The 20,454-nt window shown below is 42.6% G+C and overlaps 2 protein-coding genes across 12 annotated transcripts in view; one reads left to right on the top strand and one right to left on the bottom strand.

Annotated features, from left to right (window-relative positions):
- Positions 1-6,640, bottom strand: part of SENP6 (SUMO specific peptidase 6) — a 71,295-nt gene extending 64,655 nt beyond the window's left edge. The window contains exon 1 of the mRNA XM_083497354.1: positions 6,505-6,640. Within this exon, the coding sequence (XP_083353480.1) occupies positions 6,505-6,523 (19 nt within the window). The 5' untranslated portion in view covers positions 6,524-6,640. The remainder of the gene's footprint in view (positions 1-6,504) is intronic.
- A 960-nt stretch (positions 6,641-7,600) lies between these two features.
- Positions 7,601-20,454, top strand: part of FILIP1 (filamin A interacting protein 1) — a 79,900-nt gene continuing 67,046 nt past the window's right edge. For 3 of the 11 annotated variants that reach the window (XM_083497346.1, XM_083497348.1, XM_083497347.1), the window contains exon 1: positions 7,652-8,082. The gene's annotated coding sequence lies outside the window, so the exon portion shown is untranslated. Of the gene's footprint in view, positions 8,083-20,454 lie in introns of all 11 variants that reach the window. The other 8 variants (XM_083497344.1, XM_083497342.1, XM_083497343.1 and 5 more) reach the window with 4 other exon arrangements.

The following is a 20,454-nucleotide window of genomic DNA, read 5'->3' as shown; positions in this document are numbered from 1 at the left end:
CGCTTCTCTGGAGCAGCAGAAAACAACCTTTCTCCCTCCTCTATGTGACATCCTTTTATATATTTGAACATGGCTATCATATCACCCCTTAACCTCCTCTTCTCCAGGCTAAACATGCCCAGCTCCCTTAGCCGTTCCTCATAAGGCATCGTTTCCAGGCCTTTGACCATTTTGGTTGCCCTCCTCTGGACACGTTCCAGTTTGTCAGTGTCCTTCTTGAATTGTGGTGAACAGAACTGGACACAGTACTCCAGGTGTGGTCTGACCAGAGCAGAATACAGTGGCACGATTACTTCCCTTGATCTAGATGCTATACTCCTATTGATGCAGCCCAGAATTGCATTGGCTTTTTTAGCTGCCGCGTCACACTGTTGGCTCATGTCAAGTTTGTGGTCAACCAAGACTCCTAGATCCTTTTCACATGTACTGCTCTCAAGCCAGGTGTCACCCATCTTGTATTTGTGCCTCTCATTTTTTTTCCCCAAGTGCAATACTTTACATGTCTCCCTGTTAAAATTCATCTTGTTTGTTTTTGCCCAGTTCTCTAATCTGTCAAGGTCATTTTGAAGTGTGATCCTGTCCTCTGGGGTGTTAGCCACCCCTCCCAGTTTGGTGTCATCTGCAAATTTGATCAGGATGCCCTTGAGTCCATCATCCAAGTTGTTGATAAAGATGTTGAATAAGACCGGGCCCAAGACAGAACCCTGTGGCACCCCACTAGTCACTCTTCTCCAGGATGAAGAGGAACCATTGATGAGCACCCTTTGGGTTCGGTCAGTCAGCCAGTTACAAATCCACTGAGTGGTAGCATAGTCAAGACCGCATTTTACCAGCTTCTTTACAAGAATATCATGGGGCACCTTGTCAAATGCCTTGCTGAAATCAAGGTAGGCTACATCCACTGCGTTCCCTTCATCTACCAGGCTTGTAATTCTGTCAAAAAACGAGATCAGGTTAGTCTGACATGACTTATTTTTCAGAAATCCATGCTGACTATTGGTGATCACAGCATTCCTTTCTAGGTGTTCACAGACTGTTTGCTTAATGATCTGTTCCAGAATCTTCCCTGCTATTGATGTCAGACTGACTGGGCGGTAATTATTTGGGTCCTCTCTTTTCCCCTTTTTGAAAATAGGGACAACATTTGCCCTCCTCCAGTCTGCCGGGACTTCGCCTGTTCTCCAGGAATTCTCAAAGATGACTGCCAGTGGTTCTGAGATCACATCTGCCAGTTCTTTTAATACTCTTGGATGCAGTTCATCTGGCCCTGGAGACTTGAATACATCTAAACTAGCCAAATATTCTTGTACTATCTCCTTAGTTATTCTGGGCTGTGTTTCCTTTGCTGAATCATTTGCTCCAAATTCTTCAGGTCGGGCATTGTTTTCTTTATCGGAGAAGACTGAGGCAAAGAAGGCATTGAGGAGTTCAGCCCTTTCTGTGTCCCCTGTTTGCATTTCACCATCTTCTCCTCTGAGTGACCCCACTGTTTCTTTGTTCTTCCTTTTGCTACGAACATACCCATAAAAGCCTTTTTTGTTGCTTTTAACCTCTCTAGCAAGCCTGAGTTCATTCTGTGCTTTAGCTTTTCTGACTTTGTGTCTACACGTGCTGGCTATTTGTTTGAATTCCTCTTTGGTGGTTTCCCCCCTTTTCCATTTTTTGTACACATCCTTTTTTAATCTTAATTCATTTAAAAGTTCTTTAGATAGCCACCCTGGCTTCTTTAGGCATCTTCCATGTTTCCGTCTCATTGGTATTGCCTGACGTTGTGCTTTTACTATCTCCCTCTTAACAAACTCCCAGCCATCATGAACTCCCTTTCCTTTTAGTATTGCTGTCCATGGGATCTCACCCAGCACTTCCCTAAGTTTTATGAAGTCGGCTTTCTTAAAGTCAAGAAATTGAGTCCTAGTATGCTTGGCTGCTCCTTTCCGCTGTATAGTAAACTTCAGAAGAGCATGATCACTCGCGCCTAATGATCCTTCCACATCTACCCCACTAACCAGGTCATCAACATTGGTTAGGACCAGATCTAAAATGGCTGTTCCTCTTGTTGCTTCTCCCACTTTCTGGACAATGAAGTTGTCTGCAAGGCCAGTGAGGAATCTGTTTGACCTTATGCTCTTGGCTGAGTTTGACGTCCAACAAATATCCGGGTAATTGAAGTCCCCCATTACTACTATCTCCCTTCCTTTTGCATGCTTGGCCATCTGTTCCAGGAAGGCATCATCTATGTCCTCCGTTTGGCTTGGGGATCTATAGTAAACTCCCACAATGAGGTCTCTGTTATTCTTCTCTCCCTTAATTTTGACCCAAATGCTCTCACTTTGGCTTTGAGGTTCTAAATCTTGGATCTCTTCACAGGTATACACATCCCTGACATATAACGCCACTCCTCCTCCTTTCTTGTCTGGTCTGTTTCTCTGAAATAGATTGTATCCCCCCATTATTACATTCCAATCGTGGGACTTATCCCACCAGGTTTCAGTGATGCCTATTATGTCATATTTAGTTTGCTGTACCAAGAGCTCAAGCTCATCTTGTTTATTTCCCATGCTTTGCGCATTAGTGTACAGACATTGAAGTCCATTAATCATTCCCCCGTGTCTCTTATTTAAGGATTTTTTCCTCCCACCACTAGGTCCGTGTGCTGCTTGCTCCATTTGGTCTATGACATTTGGATGATCATCTTCATTAATTGATAGACTCCTACCTTCAGGAGCACTGTCTCCCTCCCCCACATTAGTCAGTTTAAAGCCCTCCTGATGAGATTTCTGAGATTTTTGGCAAAAACATTTCTCCCAACCGTTGTGAGGTGCAGCCCATCACTTGCCAGAAGTCCATCTTCAAGAAACTGCAGTCCGTGATCTAAGAATCCAAACCGTTCCTGTTTACACCATTTGCGAAGCCAGCTGTTCACTTCCACTATTTTCCCCTCTCTCCCTGGGCCACGTCGTTCAACTGGGAGGACAGACGAGATGACAATTTGTGCATTTAGTTGCTTCAATTTCCTGCCGAGAGCCTCGTAGTCTCTTTTGATCTTCTGGAGGCTATTGCTTGCAGTGTCATTGGTTCCCACATGAACCAAGAGGAAGGGGTATTTGTCAGTGGGTTTTATGATTCCTTGCAGTCGTTCAGTTACATCTTGGATCTTAGCCCCGGGGAGACAGCACACTTCCCGAGACATCTTGTCAGGCCCACAGATCACTGCTTCTGTTCCCCTCAGTAGGGAATCCCCTATCACCACTACACGCCTCCTCTTGGGTTTGGTCGGGGTTTTTCCATGAGCTGTCCGTTCCAAGGTCGCCTGCACATTCCCTGAGGACTGACTTTGCTGCTCGTCTTCATATACCTGATCGACTGTAATGAGGGAGAGATCCTCAAATGGAGTCTGCTCTTCGTCCTCCATGCTAGGGGAGAGGACCTCAAAGCGATTGTGTATTTCTAAACAATCAGAGTGAACCCTGGGCCTCCTACTTCTTTGAGTCACGTTTCTCCATATATCTGGCTCCTGTGTTGGTGAACTATCCTCCTTCTCAGGGGAGTCCCCTGTCTCCTCCTTGGTGGGGACGGTGTGCTCTGTTGCTTCCAAGAAGAGCTCCAGCTCTCTAATTCTTTGGAGCGTAGCTACACGTCCCTCCAGTTGCTGGACTTTGTCTTTTAAAAGGGCAATCAACATGCAATTGCTGCAGGTAAAGCTGCCTGCAACCTTTGGCAAGATGGCAAACATTGCGCAGGAATCGCAGGCGACTGCAGCTGTTCCCTCCCCTTCCATCTTGAGATCGTGTCGTTGGGGGTGGCTACAGAGGTCCTCCATCATAAAAAGCTTGAAGACAGGACAAATAACTTCCCCCACAAAAAAAAAAAAATAAACCTAGGTCTCCCCCAACAAACGTTTGAGACTAGCTCCCCTAAATCTACAAGATGGGTATAACTGCACGCGCCGCTAGGCGCGCGCCGCTGCCCTGCAAACTCTGATAAGCTCCTCCCACAGCTAATCCCCTGCCCTGATGAATAAACATTCACAAATTCTTTACTGTAATATATAGATAGATAATTTGAGGATCTTTACAATTTTATAACATGCAGATAGACATATGTGTTGAGAAACCAGAGAAAGGAGTTGAGGGAAGTCGGAAGGTGGGGTGGGAGGTTGGGTTTTCTGTTTAGGGGGGAGGGGGAGGGAAAAAATGGAGGGGAAAAACAATATGGATGATGTATTTTTGTTAAAACTACAGTGGTACCTCAGGTTACATACACTTCAGGTTACAGACTCCGCTAAGCCAGAAATAGTGCTTCAGGTTAAGAACTTTGCTTCAGGATGAGAACAGAAATTGGGCTCCAGCGGCATGGTGGCAGCAGGAGGCCCCATTAGCTAAAGTGGTGCTTCAGGTTAAGAACAGTTTCAGGTTAAGAACGGATCTCCGGAACTAATTAAGTACTTAACCTGAGGTACCACTGTATTGTGTTGAAATTTCTTTAAAAAAAAATTAAAAAGAAAAAAGCCCTGAAATTTTTGTTTGCACAGAATTCAGCTATTGCTATTTCTTAATTATGTAAACAAATACCTGTGCAAAATAGATTTTGCTCCCAAGAGTAATCTAAAGCCCATTCTTCTCTGTTCCCCATTAGAACCTTGCACTGGCATCTGCTGACTGCACTGCCTTTGAACAATTCAGTTTTGTCAGTGGATATCAAGATATTCATGTCACAGCCAGGTCATAAGTAATTATAGATTAGGAATGAGGATAGTCAATGAATAACAGAAGCAAATGGAGAGACAGTGCACCCTTTTGAGCAGTCCTGTTTGTCTACAGATATTGAACTGTGTTTCATACAAAACTTTAAGAGCAGCCTAAATTTTCAGCCCTTGCCAAGTGCTGCAGTACCACAGCGTGAGGTAACCCGAGTGCGATCATAACAACATACCTTCTGAGGTAAAGGACATTGGCACCAAGCTATTTATTTCTCATCTCCCATTGAAATATTCATAGCTAAGCCTATGGCTGCCGTCCACAAAATATTTAATCTGAGTAGCCCATGCATTTGGAGGGGCACCTGTCCCAGAATGAGTCAGTTGTGGTTTGCAGTATTTTAGACAATCTCCCCGCTAGTAGTGATTTATTCAAGACTAGCCTTATCATTGGACAAAGCAAGGAGGCTAATTATGAGGCAGCATGTTATAAGAGGCAGCTGTTTTGTTTCACTGGCAGATGGAAGGGACATTCTTTTCCCAGAAACAGCAGGATGTGAAAGGTAAATGGAATATCAGATCACATTAAGGATTTGAAGAAGGACCATCATCATGTATTTCAGAAAGCAACGTAAGGGATGTTTAGCCTAGAGAAGAGGAAATAAAGAGGGAGAACAACACAATAGAGGTCTTCCAATACAGGAGATTGGGAGTGAGGGGCTTGTGTTCTCTGTTGCTCCAGAGGTTGTAAGATACAGGAAAGATTTCAGCTCAGCATTAGGGAAATGTTCTTAGAGTAAGGGCTGCTCAACAATGAAATAGACTTGGGTGGTGGTGGACTCTCCTTCCTGAAAGGCATTTAAGCTGAGTCTTGGCAGATATCTGTAGTGGTATCCTTCACTGCAGATCCTGCGCTGGAATACTAAACAATCTGCAACTATGTAATTCTTTGTTCTTTTCCAACAAAAAAGTCTCTCTCTGTCAACAAGGTCCATCAAGGCAAAGGCAATTGCCAGGATTGAGCTGCAGGTAGGTTGGAAGCTATGAAGCAGAAGTTGCATCACAGAGTCAGATGTAGGAAACCTTGGCTTAGGCATCGGGCGTGTATCCCTCTCAGCCCCCTGCTGGGGATCTGAGGCTAGACAGGGTCAGGAATTCGGGGACACTGCAAAATGTGTGTTCACACAGCTGGCCCCCTTTATCCACACAGCTGAGGAGAGTACTACGACCCAGCACTGTGCGCTTGTGACCAGAGACTCCCCTCAAGACCCCTTTAACGGGTAACCCTGATATCGCCGCTGCAGAAGGGGCGAGTCACCGCATCACCCGCTCACTGAATATTAGACTAATGGATTCCACCCAAAGCCTAAAACCACCAAAGTTGTAACAATTGCTACAGGGAAGGCAAGACCTGTAGAGCAGGGGAAATTCCTTCCTGGCTCTGAAAAACAGCAGCCATTGTCCTACTATAGCAACGCCCATGAACCTAGAAAGGAAATGGTTAGCCTGAAAGAAAAGATACAAGTACAGGGGGGGGGGCTGGGGGGGGTGATGCCACGGCTGCAACGGATAGGGATACACCAGTTTAAAAATGGGTTCTGGTGGGAATCCAGACAAAAGACTCCACAGCAACCACCCGGGATGGAAACCTCACCCACCATCTGACCTGGTGAGTGGATATTCCAGTGCATGGAAAGCTGACAAGTCTTAAAGTTTGGTAAGACCCTTTCTCCCTGAGATTTAATTTTTCCATGTGGAGAGGACCTGAGGCAGCAGGTAGGGAGATGCATTCGTTCACAAGCCCCTACCTTGTCCCAAGTGGTACATAGCATTGTTCTAGTATTATTTCAGTTAGGGCAGCTGTTGAGAATCTGTAGCCCTTCAGATGATATTGGATTGCAACCCACATCAGCCCCATCTGGCATGGACAATGGGCCTGGGATGATGGGAGGTGTAATCTTAACAACATCTAGAGGGCCACTATGACCTCACCTCTGGGCTAAGGCTTGTTCACCCAATCAAGATTCAGATGTTGTTACCTCAGGTTATCCTCCTTAGGATAGCATCTCCTTCTAGCTAAATGGATAAGTAATTCCCAGGACAGAACAAAAGACTGTGCTGATTTTCTTGGGTCATTCACTGTTTGTTGCAAATGTTCTGTGCAAATATGACCCCCAACCACCAGAGCTAAAAAAAACCACACCCTGCAGTTTGTTTACGGGATCACTTTATCGCAGGCTGAAAGTAAGCCGAGTCAAGAACTGGTTCTGCCAAGGGTGCTGTCTCTCCCTAAGCTCACCCTGACCTGCGCTTCACCCTTCGGATGTAAACAAACCAAGGATTGAAGTTGATTCACTGCGCTGTATCCCAGGATAGTTGATTCTGTAAACAGGATGCTAGAATGCCAAAGTGCCTAATGTGAGCCTTGTTAGCATTCCACACACCAAAATAGTTTAAATTGCTTCAAAATTGGCGACAGATTCCTTAAAAGGTCCTTGTTTGTGATAGCTTTCTAATGAATACTGTTGGCTTTTCACATGATGATTTTCCTGTAAATGTTTTTTTTATTAAAAAAACCCAAAAAATCTCAAAATAATTTTTAAAATGACATTGACCTGCTGACCCTTCTCCACAATTCTTTTTTGAGGGATAAAAGGAATTGCACACCCTGTTTGTGTTTGATCATGTTTATGGGATCATGTTTGAGGGATAAAAGGAATTGCACACCCTGTTTGTGTTTGATCATGTTTGATCATGTTTACTCTTCCTGCAAAAAGTGAGGTTCCTTCATATGTACGTACTGAGGTAGCTATAGAGTGCAGTTCTATATCCACTGATAACTCAGCAGCTGAGGAACTCGGCAAAGCCTGCTTCAAACTTCTCAGCTGTTGACAGGCTTGACTTGCTGAGAACACTGGTTAAATATAGCACAAACGGGCTCAGCTCAACAAAGTCATTGCTCTCTGAACAGTGTGAGAGGAGACCAGGAGAGGGGAAATGCAATCTCAGAACTTGACTGCCAAAGCTTAGCACCACAGAGCAACAGTTGTGGGTGGGGGCAAAACAACAGCAGAAGAGGCTTTCAGACAAAAGCCGGGGGGGGGGGGGAGAGAAACATAACTGAGAGGCTGTACCTCCTGTTTCTTCTGCGTGGTATTTCTCTTAACAGGAACTACGTTCCTCTTCTGCTCTCTTCCCTATTTCCTGCATTACTTCAGTCACTGATAGATCTAGAAAGAAAACGAGGGGAAGCTTCTGTCTCTGTGTTCTTCTGGGCCTGATTAATACCTTCGGTCTTGGTCATGCAAGCTAGATCCCCGAAGCCTTCCAAGAGCACAGTGTCTTTGTAAAAGGAAGGCAACTCGGTCTTCTCTTCCACTTGGCAGGTAAGACTGAATTGACTTCTCCAGTGGAGTTTTTCATTGAGAATGATTGTTTTTGCTTCTTGTTTGTGAATGTTCCCTTGTTTCTTGTGTGTTTGCTTGCCTTCTGTGCTTAACATTCTGCTTAATGTACACAAAAAAAAAGAGAAGATAAAAAGACTGTCTTTTTTTGCTTTTATCAGTACAGGAAAATTGTCACGTTCTTTTATGCTATCTGTCAAACTAGCAAGGCTAATAGTAACATTCTAAAACCATAATAGGACAGGAGATGGGATATGGAAGCATGGAATATAACAAAGGCATCAGCTATGTTTGTGTAAGCACATGCTGTCAGAAGGCACATTAAGATTGGGGTTTTATTTTAAGAAGACTGGCTGGGGCTAGTATCACAACAGCTATAAAACCTAGTAATGAAGACTGGCTGGTCAGCAGGATGAAGTAGGCATGCTGTGATATTCTGAATTAATTGTGAGGCTCTTGTCTGATGCTTTCTAGCTCACCTATCTATTTTTCACAAGCCTGTAAGTGCTTTTGTACACCTGGTACATTTTGTTCTGCCCTTTTGACAATAGTCCCAAGTCTTGCTGCTGCCATCAAGAATATCTATCTTATTAAATCACAGTCCGAATGTTTATTCTGTGTGAATAACTCCATGAGCATTCATAAACAGGATATTTTTGGACATAACTATGTCAGGATTTATTTAAGTATAAATATATCTTTACAGAGAACTGACCATTCAAAATGTTACCACGTTGCTAGAACACATATTCTATTTTTTACTATGACAAAAAATAATCCAGTTATAAAAACATTACTTCCAGAGTACATGGAACTTATTTCCATGCAACTGATAATACTCTGTAAAAATATGTTTATCATATTTTATTTTGTGTCTTTGCATTTTATCTTATTTTTGTAAACTACACTGAAAACTTAGTTGAAGGGTATAAACCATGGAAATAAGTAATGGAGCAATTGTGTTTAAGAACCGCAACTTGATAGGCTTGTATACCCATATGACCACACCTATCTAACTAGTAACTGCCTAAAACCAGCTAACAACAGAAAAATCAGGCAAACAAATAAATGCAAGAATAATTCATAACTTGTTAGAAAGTGTTATTTTTAAAGAAGCATGCAAGACATTTTGACATTTACCTGAAATACTTCCTGTTTCTTAAAAAAAGATTTTTCTAGTAATAAAAGACTACAGTAACAGAATTTTCTGTTGTGTGCCCAATGCAGATCATTTGCTCAGTCCTAAGAATATGATTTGTTGCTTTATTTAACTATCTAAAGAAATAAAATGACAATCTGATATTTCAGTCATTAGCACATCTAGTCTGAATTACATCCCAGCAATTAAATGACATCTTAGTGCCATGATCCTAAATTCACTTACTGGGAAGTTTCCAGTAAGTGGACTTAGGATCATGACACTAAGTTATGATGCAAAAGTGGTTATTTTTGTTCATGGGTATAAACAAACTGCTAAGAAAACAGTGAGAGAAATGAAACAGTAAGAATGAGACACAGTTCCAAAGAGTCACGAGAAAAGTACTGTGCATTATTTATTTTCCAGAGATGTATCAATTGAATATTTAGAACCAAGATGATCTACAGTGCCTATTCATGGTCTTGGTTTCTCTTCTTGTCAGTATGTTTAGGAACGCCTGCAGCTGTCTGTCTCTTTCTTCTAGTGCATGCCTTAGGCCTGCCCTAATAGGAACTATGACATACCTACTCCCAACCCAATAAATAATCAACGTCCACCCTTCAGCGCCAGGAACAAAACTTTCATCCATCCATATGGAACAGGTCAGCCATGTTGCTCTGTATCTATTCCTTAAAGAATACTCGCTAGCACCTGCAAAGGAAACTTTTTGTTTTCAATACTGCTCTTTTGTGTGAATGCATTTCTCTGCAAAAGAGCTGTTTTAATTGTAAAAATTGAAATACCATAAATGTGCCTTAGAAGCTGATTGTGGGAAAAGGCAGACTGCAGCCTTTCCTCATCTGCATGTTTCCATCGGGAGGCGCATAGAAAGAGGATGATGTCAAGGAGGTTTAACAAACTGAAGGACACCCGTCCTCTTTCTATGCATCTCCTGTACTCCTGTGGAGCTTTTCAAAGGATTTCCTAATGAAAGGTCAACAACTTTGATTTCCTAAAAAAAGCTTAACTTTGGCTGCCCCCCCCCCAAATCCTGGCTACGCCCATGCTAGCAAATATCAACCATGAAGGCTGTCATGAGAGGAGTCCCTTAGTATAACTCACTGAATGTAAATCACTATAATTAGCAGCATTCTTGTTATTATTTTTAGGTGTGTAATGGCTGCTCGCTAAACACATTAAATCAAACTGAACTGAGCTGAATTGACTAGCAGACCCACAAAGTTTCATGTAAGGAAAGCTGCAGGGTCTTATCCTGTGGGATAAAGAACTATAACTCAAAACAAGAGAAAGGTTTGCATAGTCCTGGAATAGTTTGGGTGCTAGAAACTAATTCGTTCCACCATTTACCTCTTTATGATAATAAAAAGAGGGGGAGAAGTTGGTGAAGCACCATAAACGAAGAGCTTTGTGGAGTTAACCTTCTCATTTTGTGGGAGGGATCATTTGTTTCCCCTTGTCACAGCAAATAGCTTAATGTGTGCTGGCATTTTTGATGGCTTCATCTTAATATTTTCCAAACAGGAGTCTGTCTGAATAAAATTCACCAGCTGATATGTGTAAGGAGCAAAACAGTGTAATGACCTAGTCACCTCTGTATGTTCCCTTCCCCTCCCTTCTAAAGTGGGCACACTGGCTAAAACTACCCTTCTAAACAGGTGCCCACAAAGGGACTCTGGGGGTTTCCTATCAAATCTGTGAAATATGGAACATGGACTTTGCAACAGCTGGGCCACAGGGATTGTTAATAGCTGGACTGTTTTTGATGTAGATTTTCATCCCAGGAAAATATATTGACCTAAACACATGTTCTTTCCTCCCTCCTCCTTCTTCCAACACCCCCTGAACCAATTTTGGGGGGCAAACAGTGGGAGGAGAGTGGGGAAACCCCACTGCCCTATGTGGAAATCCTTGTGTGGGCTCTGCTATTGGGACTCATTTGAATCTTGCTCACAGCCATTATGGCTAGTCACCACTGACAGTCTTACCCCTCATGAATTTGTCTAATCCTCTTTTAAAGACATCCCAACTAGGGGCCATTACTCATCTCATGGGATAAAATTCCGTTGTTAAGCTATGCACTATGTGATGAACTATTTCCTTTTGCCTGTCCTGAATCTTCTGATATTCTGCTTCATTGAATGGCCCTGAGTTCTGCCTCAAAAAACTTTTCCCTATCCACTTTTTCTACATCATGCATGATTTTTAAAGTAAACTTATTCAAAAGGCCTGGATGAACTTGGTGCAAAAATGGACACAAGGATGGCAGCAGCCAAGCTTACCTCAGAAGGCTATTATTCCTTATCTGGGGTGCCACTACTAAAAAGGTTTTCTCCTTTAAGGGGTTGACTGCCTCTCTTCATCTGGTGGGGCACCCAGAACAGGATCCCCCAAGTTTTGGCTAGAAGGTGATATTTCAGGTAGCCTGGTCCTAAACTGCTTCTGGAGTTTGGGACCAAACAAACACGTAAAGGCAGGTGCTGCTTTGGCTTCCTGTGTCATCAGCTAACATATGGAAAGGCTGTTAACTCTGAGCTCCCACAGCTGCCCATGTAGCTGTTGTCCTGGCCTGATCAAGGCACATTCCATAGGTTCAGAGAGAAACTTGTCCCAACCACAGCCCCTTGGCAACTGTCCACACCTGCTCACAAATGCCTGCTTCACCATTTTAGGCACAAGAGCACACTGTGTTGAGGCTGCTAACTGTGTGGAATCCTCTGTCAAGGCTATCATCTAAACACATCACTCACTGGTTACCTCTGCTTATCACCCTTTCCAAAGAACAAATAAAGCAACCTTTGTCATCTAGGAATAAGCCTTTTGCTGGCCTCCTCTTCTGTGTTGTTCCCTATTTTCCCATTGTCCACTAAGCTTTCTGCTCCTTAACCCATCAACTTTGCGAGCCCTTCCTTTCTCCTTCAAAGCTCAGCATGCTTTTGTCTTGTATTCCAGTTGCCATTTCCAGCTCCTCTCCCTTCCCATGGGAAAGGCAGCCTACATCTTTCTCTTTCATTTCATTGCTGTGGCCTTATTTCCTCATGCCAACAGATGGTTTCTGCTCCTGGAACAAGCATTTTCTTTTGCTACATAAAATATTAGTAATTTTCAGCTATGCTTTGATCTGGGGTTTTTTTAGCAGTTCTAAAAACAAAAACAAAAAACCCCATAAATAGTGGTGTAGTGGTTAAGAGTGATAGACTCATAATCTGGGGAACCGGGTTCGCTTCCCCGCTCCTCCACATGCAGCTGCTGGGTGACCTTGGGCCAGTCACACTTCTCTGAAGTCTCTCAGCCCCACTCGCCTCATAGAGTGTTTGTTGTGGGGGAGGAAGGGAAAGGAGAATGTTAGCCGCTTTGAGACTCCTTCGGGTAGTGATAAAGCGGGATATCAAATCCAAACACTTCTTCTTCACCAAAACAAAGAGAGACTGTGAAGGCCTCCTTGTGGGGTCTGAACTGGCAGTGAAGGACCAGGGAGGAGACCTTGGGGTCATAGTAGATAGCTTGATGAAGATGTCAACCCAGTGTGTGGCAATGGTGAAAAGGTAGGGTTGCCATATTTCAAAAAGTAAAATTCCTGACACCTGCGAAATTGTTAAGCTTTTTTGGGGGGAACAAACCCAAATTGGGGGAACCTAACCCCCAAAATAGTGATTTTAAGCTTTTGAGCTGTTTCCACTGCCTTTTCCATCGTGTTTTCCCTGACATTTTGCCGATTTGGTAAAATCCCCCCAATGCCATTTTTACACCCAAAAACTAGGACATGTTGGGAATTTTCCTAACATATGGCAAGCCTATGAAAAAGCAAATTCCAAGCTAAGAATCATTAGTAAAGAAATTGACTAGAAAACTGCTGATACAGTATACAAATCTATGGTACAACCATATTTGGAATACTATTTCTAGTTCTGCTTACCTCACCTCGAAAAGGATACTGTGTAGTTGAAAAGGTTCAACCAAAATGTTCGAGCAGATGGAGCAACTCCCCAATGAAGAAAATCTTGCAATGTTTGGGACATTTTAGTTTCGAGAAATGCCAGGCAAAAGGTGACATGACAGACGTTTATAAAATTATGAATGGCACGCAGAAAGTGTTCTTAAAACTAATACAAATCTAGCTAGTTATTGGCTTTCTGTAAGGCTGGTCCTCAGAAGGGATATTTGCAACTAGCAACTTTGGTTTCCAAATGGCACATTTGCAACTGTGCCCCCAATTCAGATAACGTTATTTATGCTTGAGTTCCACTGAAATGGATGGGACTGAATTTGTCACACTGATTCTAGCTGGATTAAAGTCAGCAATTCCAACTGATCAAAGTGAGGATTCTATCTAAACATGGGTAGGGTTGTAATTTTATCCAGATTGAGAGTTACATGTGAGATGAGGGATTGCCATGTGAAAAAGGTGGCATTGATAGTTGTGGAGGAGATAGAATTTTGGCAGGTGTAAGCTACAACCTGCTGAAATCTCATATTCTGCACAAGTATTGACGGCACAGTACAATAGCCCTCTCCTTTTTTTAACCTACCCACCCTGTTCACCAATTTGGGATTTTACCTATTTCTTTTAAGAACATAGGAACATTAGTCATTTCATTTTAGGGTTCCCGCTCTCTCATTCATTCTGTCTAATGTGTTACAAAATACTTATTCACTCAAATTTCCTAAAAATCATAGTCAGCCATTAGGATACGAAAGAAGTTTCTGTCTTCACTGCTTTTTCCTCAGCTTCTTCCATATTGCTTTTTCTTACATGTTCTAAAGTTACCGTGATTTCTTCTTGTGATGAAGGTCAGGTTGCGTATATACACTAGAGGAAGGCTGTGGAAGAGTTTTGTAGGAAATAACACAACAGAGATTAGATTGCCATCGGCTATTAAATACAAAAGGCTGAACTCACTGAAGTGCCCAGACCCTGATCCAGGATAAATTCCTATGACCCCCAAAAGTGCACTTAAAATGTGGATTTCTGGAATGGGAGCCAAATCTGTATGAGCAACATAGCAGTTGTGTGACTAGTTTACATCAAGCCTCCAGGAGGATAAGGAACCACACAGATCAGCGGCTGCAGCAAAAGGGATCACAGGGGACAAAGATGACTACTTTATTTTTTGGAAAGGGTGATAAGGAGAAGCTTCCTGATTTCTCAGTGCATATTTACTGAATCACCACAAAGTCTTCCAAGGGTTTGTCAGTTGCTGGGTTTGTGCATGGAGAATGATGTAGACATCAGAGTCTCCAGGGTTTTCCCACTCTCAAGTTTTCCCCTAAATCTGAATTCTTTCTGAGATAGACATAAACTATTCCATTGCTACATTTCATGGATTTTTAGGTGTGACTCTATCAAGCTTTTATGGATCATAGTTTGAGAGTTTTGAATTGCTTTTGTTCCAAAGATACTGTAACCTGACCTCTTTGGATAAGGGAGCACAGAATCCGGTTAATTTAAGAAATAGCTAGAGGATGGCAGCAAACAGAAAACCTTGCATTTGCCAAAAAAAAAAAAAAAAAAAGATTTTTGATGTTGGACAAACTTATAAGGCTACAATCCTATACCCACATATCTGAGAGTAAGCACCATTAAACTTGCTGAGATTTACTTCTGAGTACCCGCATGACCTGGAAGCTGTCTGTGGACAAACGCTGGCTCCCTTGGTCTATAGAGCAAGATGAGCGCGCAACCTCAGAGTCGTCCGTGACTGGACCTAATGGCAGGGCCAGATTTAGATGAAGAGAGGCCCTAGGCTACTCCACTTGTGAGGCTCCTCCCCATCCCCCACCCTCACAACTAGAAGAAAATGGAAGAGTATTATAAACAAAATTGAGTGAAGCCAAGGATAATGACAGGTATCTAAAATTCTACAATTCACAATTTCTCCTCTAAAGGACATTAGATATTATTGTTAAATACCATGGTGATTTTAAAAAATGCATAACATTAACACTGAAAAACTTCTGCAATAGCTGAACTTTGTAAACCTTTTGTGGCCTGGGCAGGCCTGGAACTAGTTCCCACGTCTTGTTCCTCTCTAAGGAATCAAGTTCAGCCTTTGTGGCATTTAACCATGGCTCGGCATCCTCTGAGGTTAAACAATGGACCTCTTGGAACCTTGAAGGTTCCCAAACCTTCACTGAGTTACTAACAACAGCTGGATCTACTGTGACTGTTTTAGCAAATTCTTCAGCATACATTTTGGGTGGTTTACCCTTTGTGGCCCTTTCAGATCTGCATACTATACCCAAGTCTTCCATGCTAGGCTTCTTCTATTTAGGGCAGGCCGCAGTATATATATTTTCTGCCTCTGATTAGTTATCATTTAACTCTTAGGGGGAATAATTAGCATCACACATCATGTGCATGGAAGTTGCCGAACCAATTAACTAACCTGAAGGATTACTGTTAATATCACCAGCTTTCCTATAACCTGATGTTGCTGGATAGTTTTGATGAACTGCAAAAGCATATTTAGTTTGCTTTCTGTTGCCACCCTCGAACTTTCTTTATTAGTGCCACTTTGTTTTGTTCAATTCCTTGCAAATGAAGGAAAACAACTTTTCTGCTTGTATATGTTGATAATATAATTTTGGTTACTGAGGACAAACAAGATTGTACAAAAACAAGATTAGGTGCAGGCCTGGCCAGGACATAGGCATCCTGACTGTGACAAAGGTGACCTGTGTGCTTGCTTGATTGATTAACAGCTGTTGGGAACTTCAGGGTCCCTGCTCTCCTTTCTTATGGTCTTTTACTGGACCTGGAGACTCCAATAGAGAGCACTCCATGTCAAGAAGGAGGGTAAGTGGGCACTCTATCAAATGGCAGGGCAGGAGTTACATGGAGCAGGGCCTTTTCACTGGCGGTGCCCATTGTATGCCTCACTCTTCCCAGACCTGCTCTCTTTTGGCCTGTATTTTGGAGCTTTATAATTTAAGAAGACTTTGGAAGAACTGGTTGACAAGTCTTATCAGTTGCTGACGTATGGGCAGATTTTATTTGCTGCTATTATGTGTTTCTGGTGCACCAGGGTTTACACCAGTGTAATAGAGTTGGCCAGGATGCCAGAAGGGATACAATTTACGAGCTTTCTCTATTATCTGCACAGCAGGGGGTGTTCAGTCAACAGTGCAAAGGCTGAGCTGAAGCTTTCCCTGCTGGTTACCTGCATTCAGCAATAGGGGTCGCTGTTTGGTAGCACCCAATTGGTTAGCTGTCAGATTCTAGAGCTCCCTATTGGTGGTAATTCACAAAAGACAGAGTCCATTCATAAAACACAGTGTTCATTCATAAAGCAGTAACATAAATCTCCATTGTTACATATTGGGTATATATTTCAGTGGTTGCATGTACAAGTTTATGGCCATGCTGTAGTGTAGTGCTTATGCGACTGAATAAAAGGTGGCTGGGCTCATTGTCTCGGGTTTTTTTTTGGGGGGGGGAGAGGTGACAAAAATGATTTCCAATAAGTGCCCCCCTTTATTTCCATAACAATTCCTTGAGTCTGTACTCTGAATGGTGACACCAGGGACCTAGAAGATGCAGGGCTTGTCAGTCCAACTCCTGCACAGTCTCATCAGGGCTGACCTTAAGGCAATTGGAGCAATTGGGTCAAATTGGGCCCCGTGGGCCACTCCTAAGGGGTCCCCTGCACCAGCGCAATCTAGATGGATTTTATTTATATCTATAAGATTTTGCAGACTTTGGCTGTGAACTGGGGCCCTACAAAAAAACAACAAGATGCACCCCACTGCTTCAAATTGGGCCCCACTGGCTAGTCCTGAGTCTAATAGTTTCTGGGCCTGAGTTGCCCTGCCCTTGCATGAAGTCTTGGGTTTACAATTTTGGGAGAGGGGAGACTGCGGCACTGGAGAGACTACCTCTGGGGAGGACCCCTAGATTTAGAGGCCCTAGGCTTCAGCCTACTTAGCCTATACATAAATCTGGCACTGCCTAACGGTCAGGGGTACCTTTACCTAGGCACGTATACCACATTACTGCTTTAGAATTCTTGCTGCCATTTAAGTTACACACACACACACACACACACACACACACACACACACACACACACACCACCCTTCTTCCGAGGATTACAGGGCAGTTTACAACATAAAAACACAAAAAATGCACAACTGTCCTGCACATGCCTACTCATGGCGACCACCATGTATGAATGGCATGTGTCCAGGGTGCTGGCATAGTCCCTGATTGGTGGGCTTTGGTTAGTTGTTTCTGGGGATGTGGGAGGGGGAGGAGCATCTGTACTCTTTTTGTGCCATTTGGGGATGTTCCAAGATGTAAATCCTTCTCTCTTCCTGGGCTGAGCACATACAACATACAGGAGCCTTTGTGTCAGTGTAGCAGTCACAAATCTTTCACTCCCAGTGTAACTGGAGAATAGGATTCCTTTGCCTTTCCTTTTTCAACCTTAGGAATTCACTAGTGGTACAAATCAGATTTTGCTATCTTTAAAATAGAAATATAAGCGAGGGCGGGGAATCCCAACGAGGAGATCATGTATAAAGTAGACATAACTAGTAAAAGTGTGGTAGACTTGTTGATGTCAGGAAATCATTGAAATCATGCTGTGTAGGATATTGAAGCAAACTCCACACATCACTGTAGCATCCCAAACAAGAGGCTGTCATGGTCAATGATCAGTTCATGAGATCAAAACCCAGCCCTTTTCATGCAGTAAGTAGTGTATGGTGCTCATTACAGTTGGCCATGTGGCAAAGTGGTAATATGATTTCTCCACGGTGGAGCCAGTTTGTTGGGATGTGAATAATCTTTCACCTCAACTTCAGCACAGGCTGAAAATCAATTGAGCCACATGACCAAGCAATTAGATGGTGGTGGTGTGGTGGAAGCACACAGAACTCTCCATGAGGCCAGGTTTTTTAGGCTGGAATCTGTCATAGAATCGTAGAATTGTAGAGTTGGGAGGTACCCCAGGGGTCATCTAGTCCAATCCCCTGCAATGCAGGAATCTCAGCTAAAGCAACCATGACAGATGGCCATCCAGCCTCTGCAAGGTCGCTTGTGGTTGCTTTTCAATGTGGGACAGAAAGTAGCATTGTGAAACAATGCAAGTTTTAATGATACAGACACAGGAAATGCAAAAACACCATTTAAATATAGCTTGTGAAGATGACCTGTATGTGCGAACAGTCCTGAGTATGATTTAAATGTCTCCAGGGTTGAGAGAAACCGCTTGTCTTTCCTTTTTGGGGCAAATTATTACATACGCAGTTAACACTATTCTGAAACTTTGTACTACAGAGACAGATAAAATTATATTCTAAAAGTACGGTCAGTTTTTGTTTTGTTTTTGTACAGAAAGATATGTGAATTCTTTCAGGCTCATGGGAATTAAATGTTTCAGGGTTTATTAGCCTAATTCTTCTGTGGCACATGGGAAGAAAACAATCTTTTCTTCATAAGCAAAGGATCTGGCCTTGAAATAATGGTAAAAGTAGCAATGTTAGTTGCATTTGGTTAAATGGCTATCTACTGCTGTATTTTTGTGAACTCTTCTTGTATGTGGGTGGCGTTCTCGCCTTGCTCTCACGGTAGTTGCCATTACAGTTTATCAGACATATTAAATTCCCCCCTTAAAACAACAACAGAAGAAACATGCAAAATAAACAAGGATGTGATTGAAAGCAGTAGCAAACTGACGTCATCCTTTTAAACTGCTGCCAGCTTGCTTTGTTTATTGATGAGATCTTTGTGAAAATAAGGTCTTTTCTATGCCCAGATGAGAAGCAATGGGGCTAAGTAGTCTTTACTTTTGTTTTTCCATTCCCATTTCCCTCTCTGCTTCTAATGCACTTAGGCTAAAAGTAACCTTGTAATGGGCTGAGTTCCGGTAACTGAGTAAGATACAGGCTGAGAGAAGGAAAGAAGCATTGTAGACTTCATGACGAACTATTTCAGCACAGCAACCTGAGTGTTTAAGGAAATGAAGCAATGCCCATTTATTATATTTGCAGTTACTGTGACAACAAACATATACTCCCCCCTCGCCTCCCCCAAACCCTCATACATCATTCCTGACTCCGTTCAAAGCCTTTGAGTCCGGCAGACAGAATTTTCTCTTAAGCCCTTTTGCATACCTGACAATATAGCTCACATGGTGTTATTATTACCTCTGTTGCAAGGACTGAATTAGGCTGTTTATTCAAGTCGTTTTGGAAGGGTAGCAGTTGTGCTGTCTGTTGACACCTGAGTGCTAAGCCTAGCAACGCAGTGTTTAGGTAAGAAAACGGCCATTTCCAACTGCAGGTTCTACAGTCTTGTGGCTTTCAGGATTTTGAGAGCAGCTGCTTTCACCATTATTATTATTATTATTATTATTATTATTATTATTATTATAAAAACACTGCTACTTTTACCATACTTTAAAAAAAAAATCAAGTGTCTAGGCATCATGGATGTGGAGGGAATTTTGAAACAGTTGGCAGGAAGTATCTATTAAAAGAATTAAAAAGAAGAGATATTTGAAATTTCTCACCCACCACACCATCTCCTGATCATGGAAGTATCACAGAATCATAGACTTGGAAGGGACCACAGGGGTCATCTAGTCCAACACCTATAGTAAAATACCTGCAAACTACAGATTCTATAATCAGTGCAAATACAGTGGTTTAGGTTGTTCTAACTAAGCTTTCACCAGTAAGACTGGTGGGAAATGCCCGTTTATTTTATTGGAGCTCAAAGTAATGTATCTGAGTTTCCCTCTCCCCATTTTATCCTTACAACAACTCTGTGAGGTCAGTTTAGGCTGAGAGATTGTGACTGAGCCAAAGTCACCTCGTGATCTTCGTAGCCAAATGGGGATTTGACCTCGGGTCTTCAACACTATCCACTACACCACACTGCTTGGCAGTCATGATAACGTATGCCTTGAGAATAGATCTGACTTGTGTCACTCTGTTCAACATTTCTTATCACCCAAGTGAAAGAAAGTAGAATGAACAGGCCTTAGTTCTTAATGGGACACACTAGAAGCAAACACTGTCTGAATTTCAAATCTGTTTTGAAGGTAGGCTTGCTCCACTCCCCTACTGGTGGTACGAAGCAGCTAATGTTTCTTCAACGTTTATGCTGACAGCTACAGCTGACAGCTACATCTTGGTGAACCGCAGTATAAACCCTGCCTCCAAGCTGTTGCTTTGATTATAAGTGTTTGATT

The sequence above is a fragment of the Podarcis liolepis genome, assembly GCF_965112155.1.
Source record: "Podarcis liolepis genome assembly, chromosome: 3".
Lineage (NCBI taxonomy): Eukaryota > Metazoa > Chordata > Lepidosauria > Squamata > Lacertidae > Podarcis > Podarcis liolepis.
This window is presented reverse-complemented; position numbering and strand designations above follow the sequence as displayed.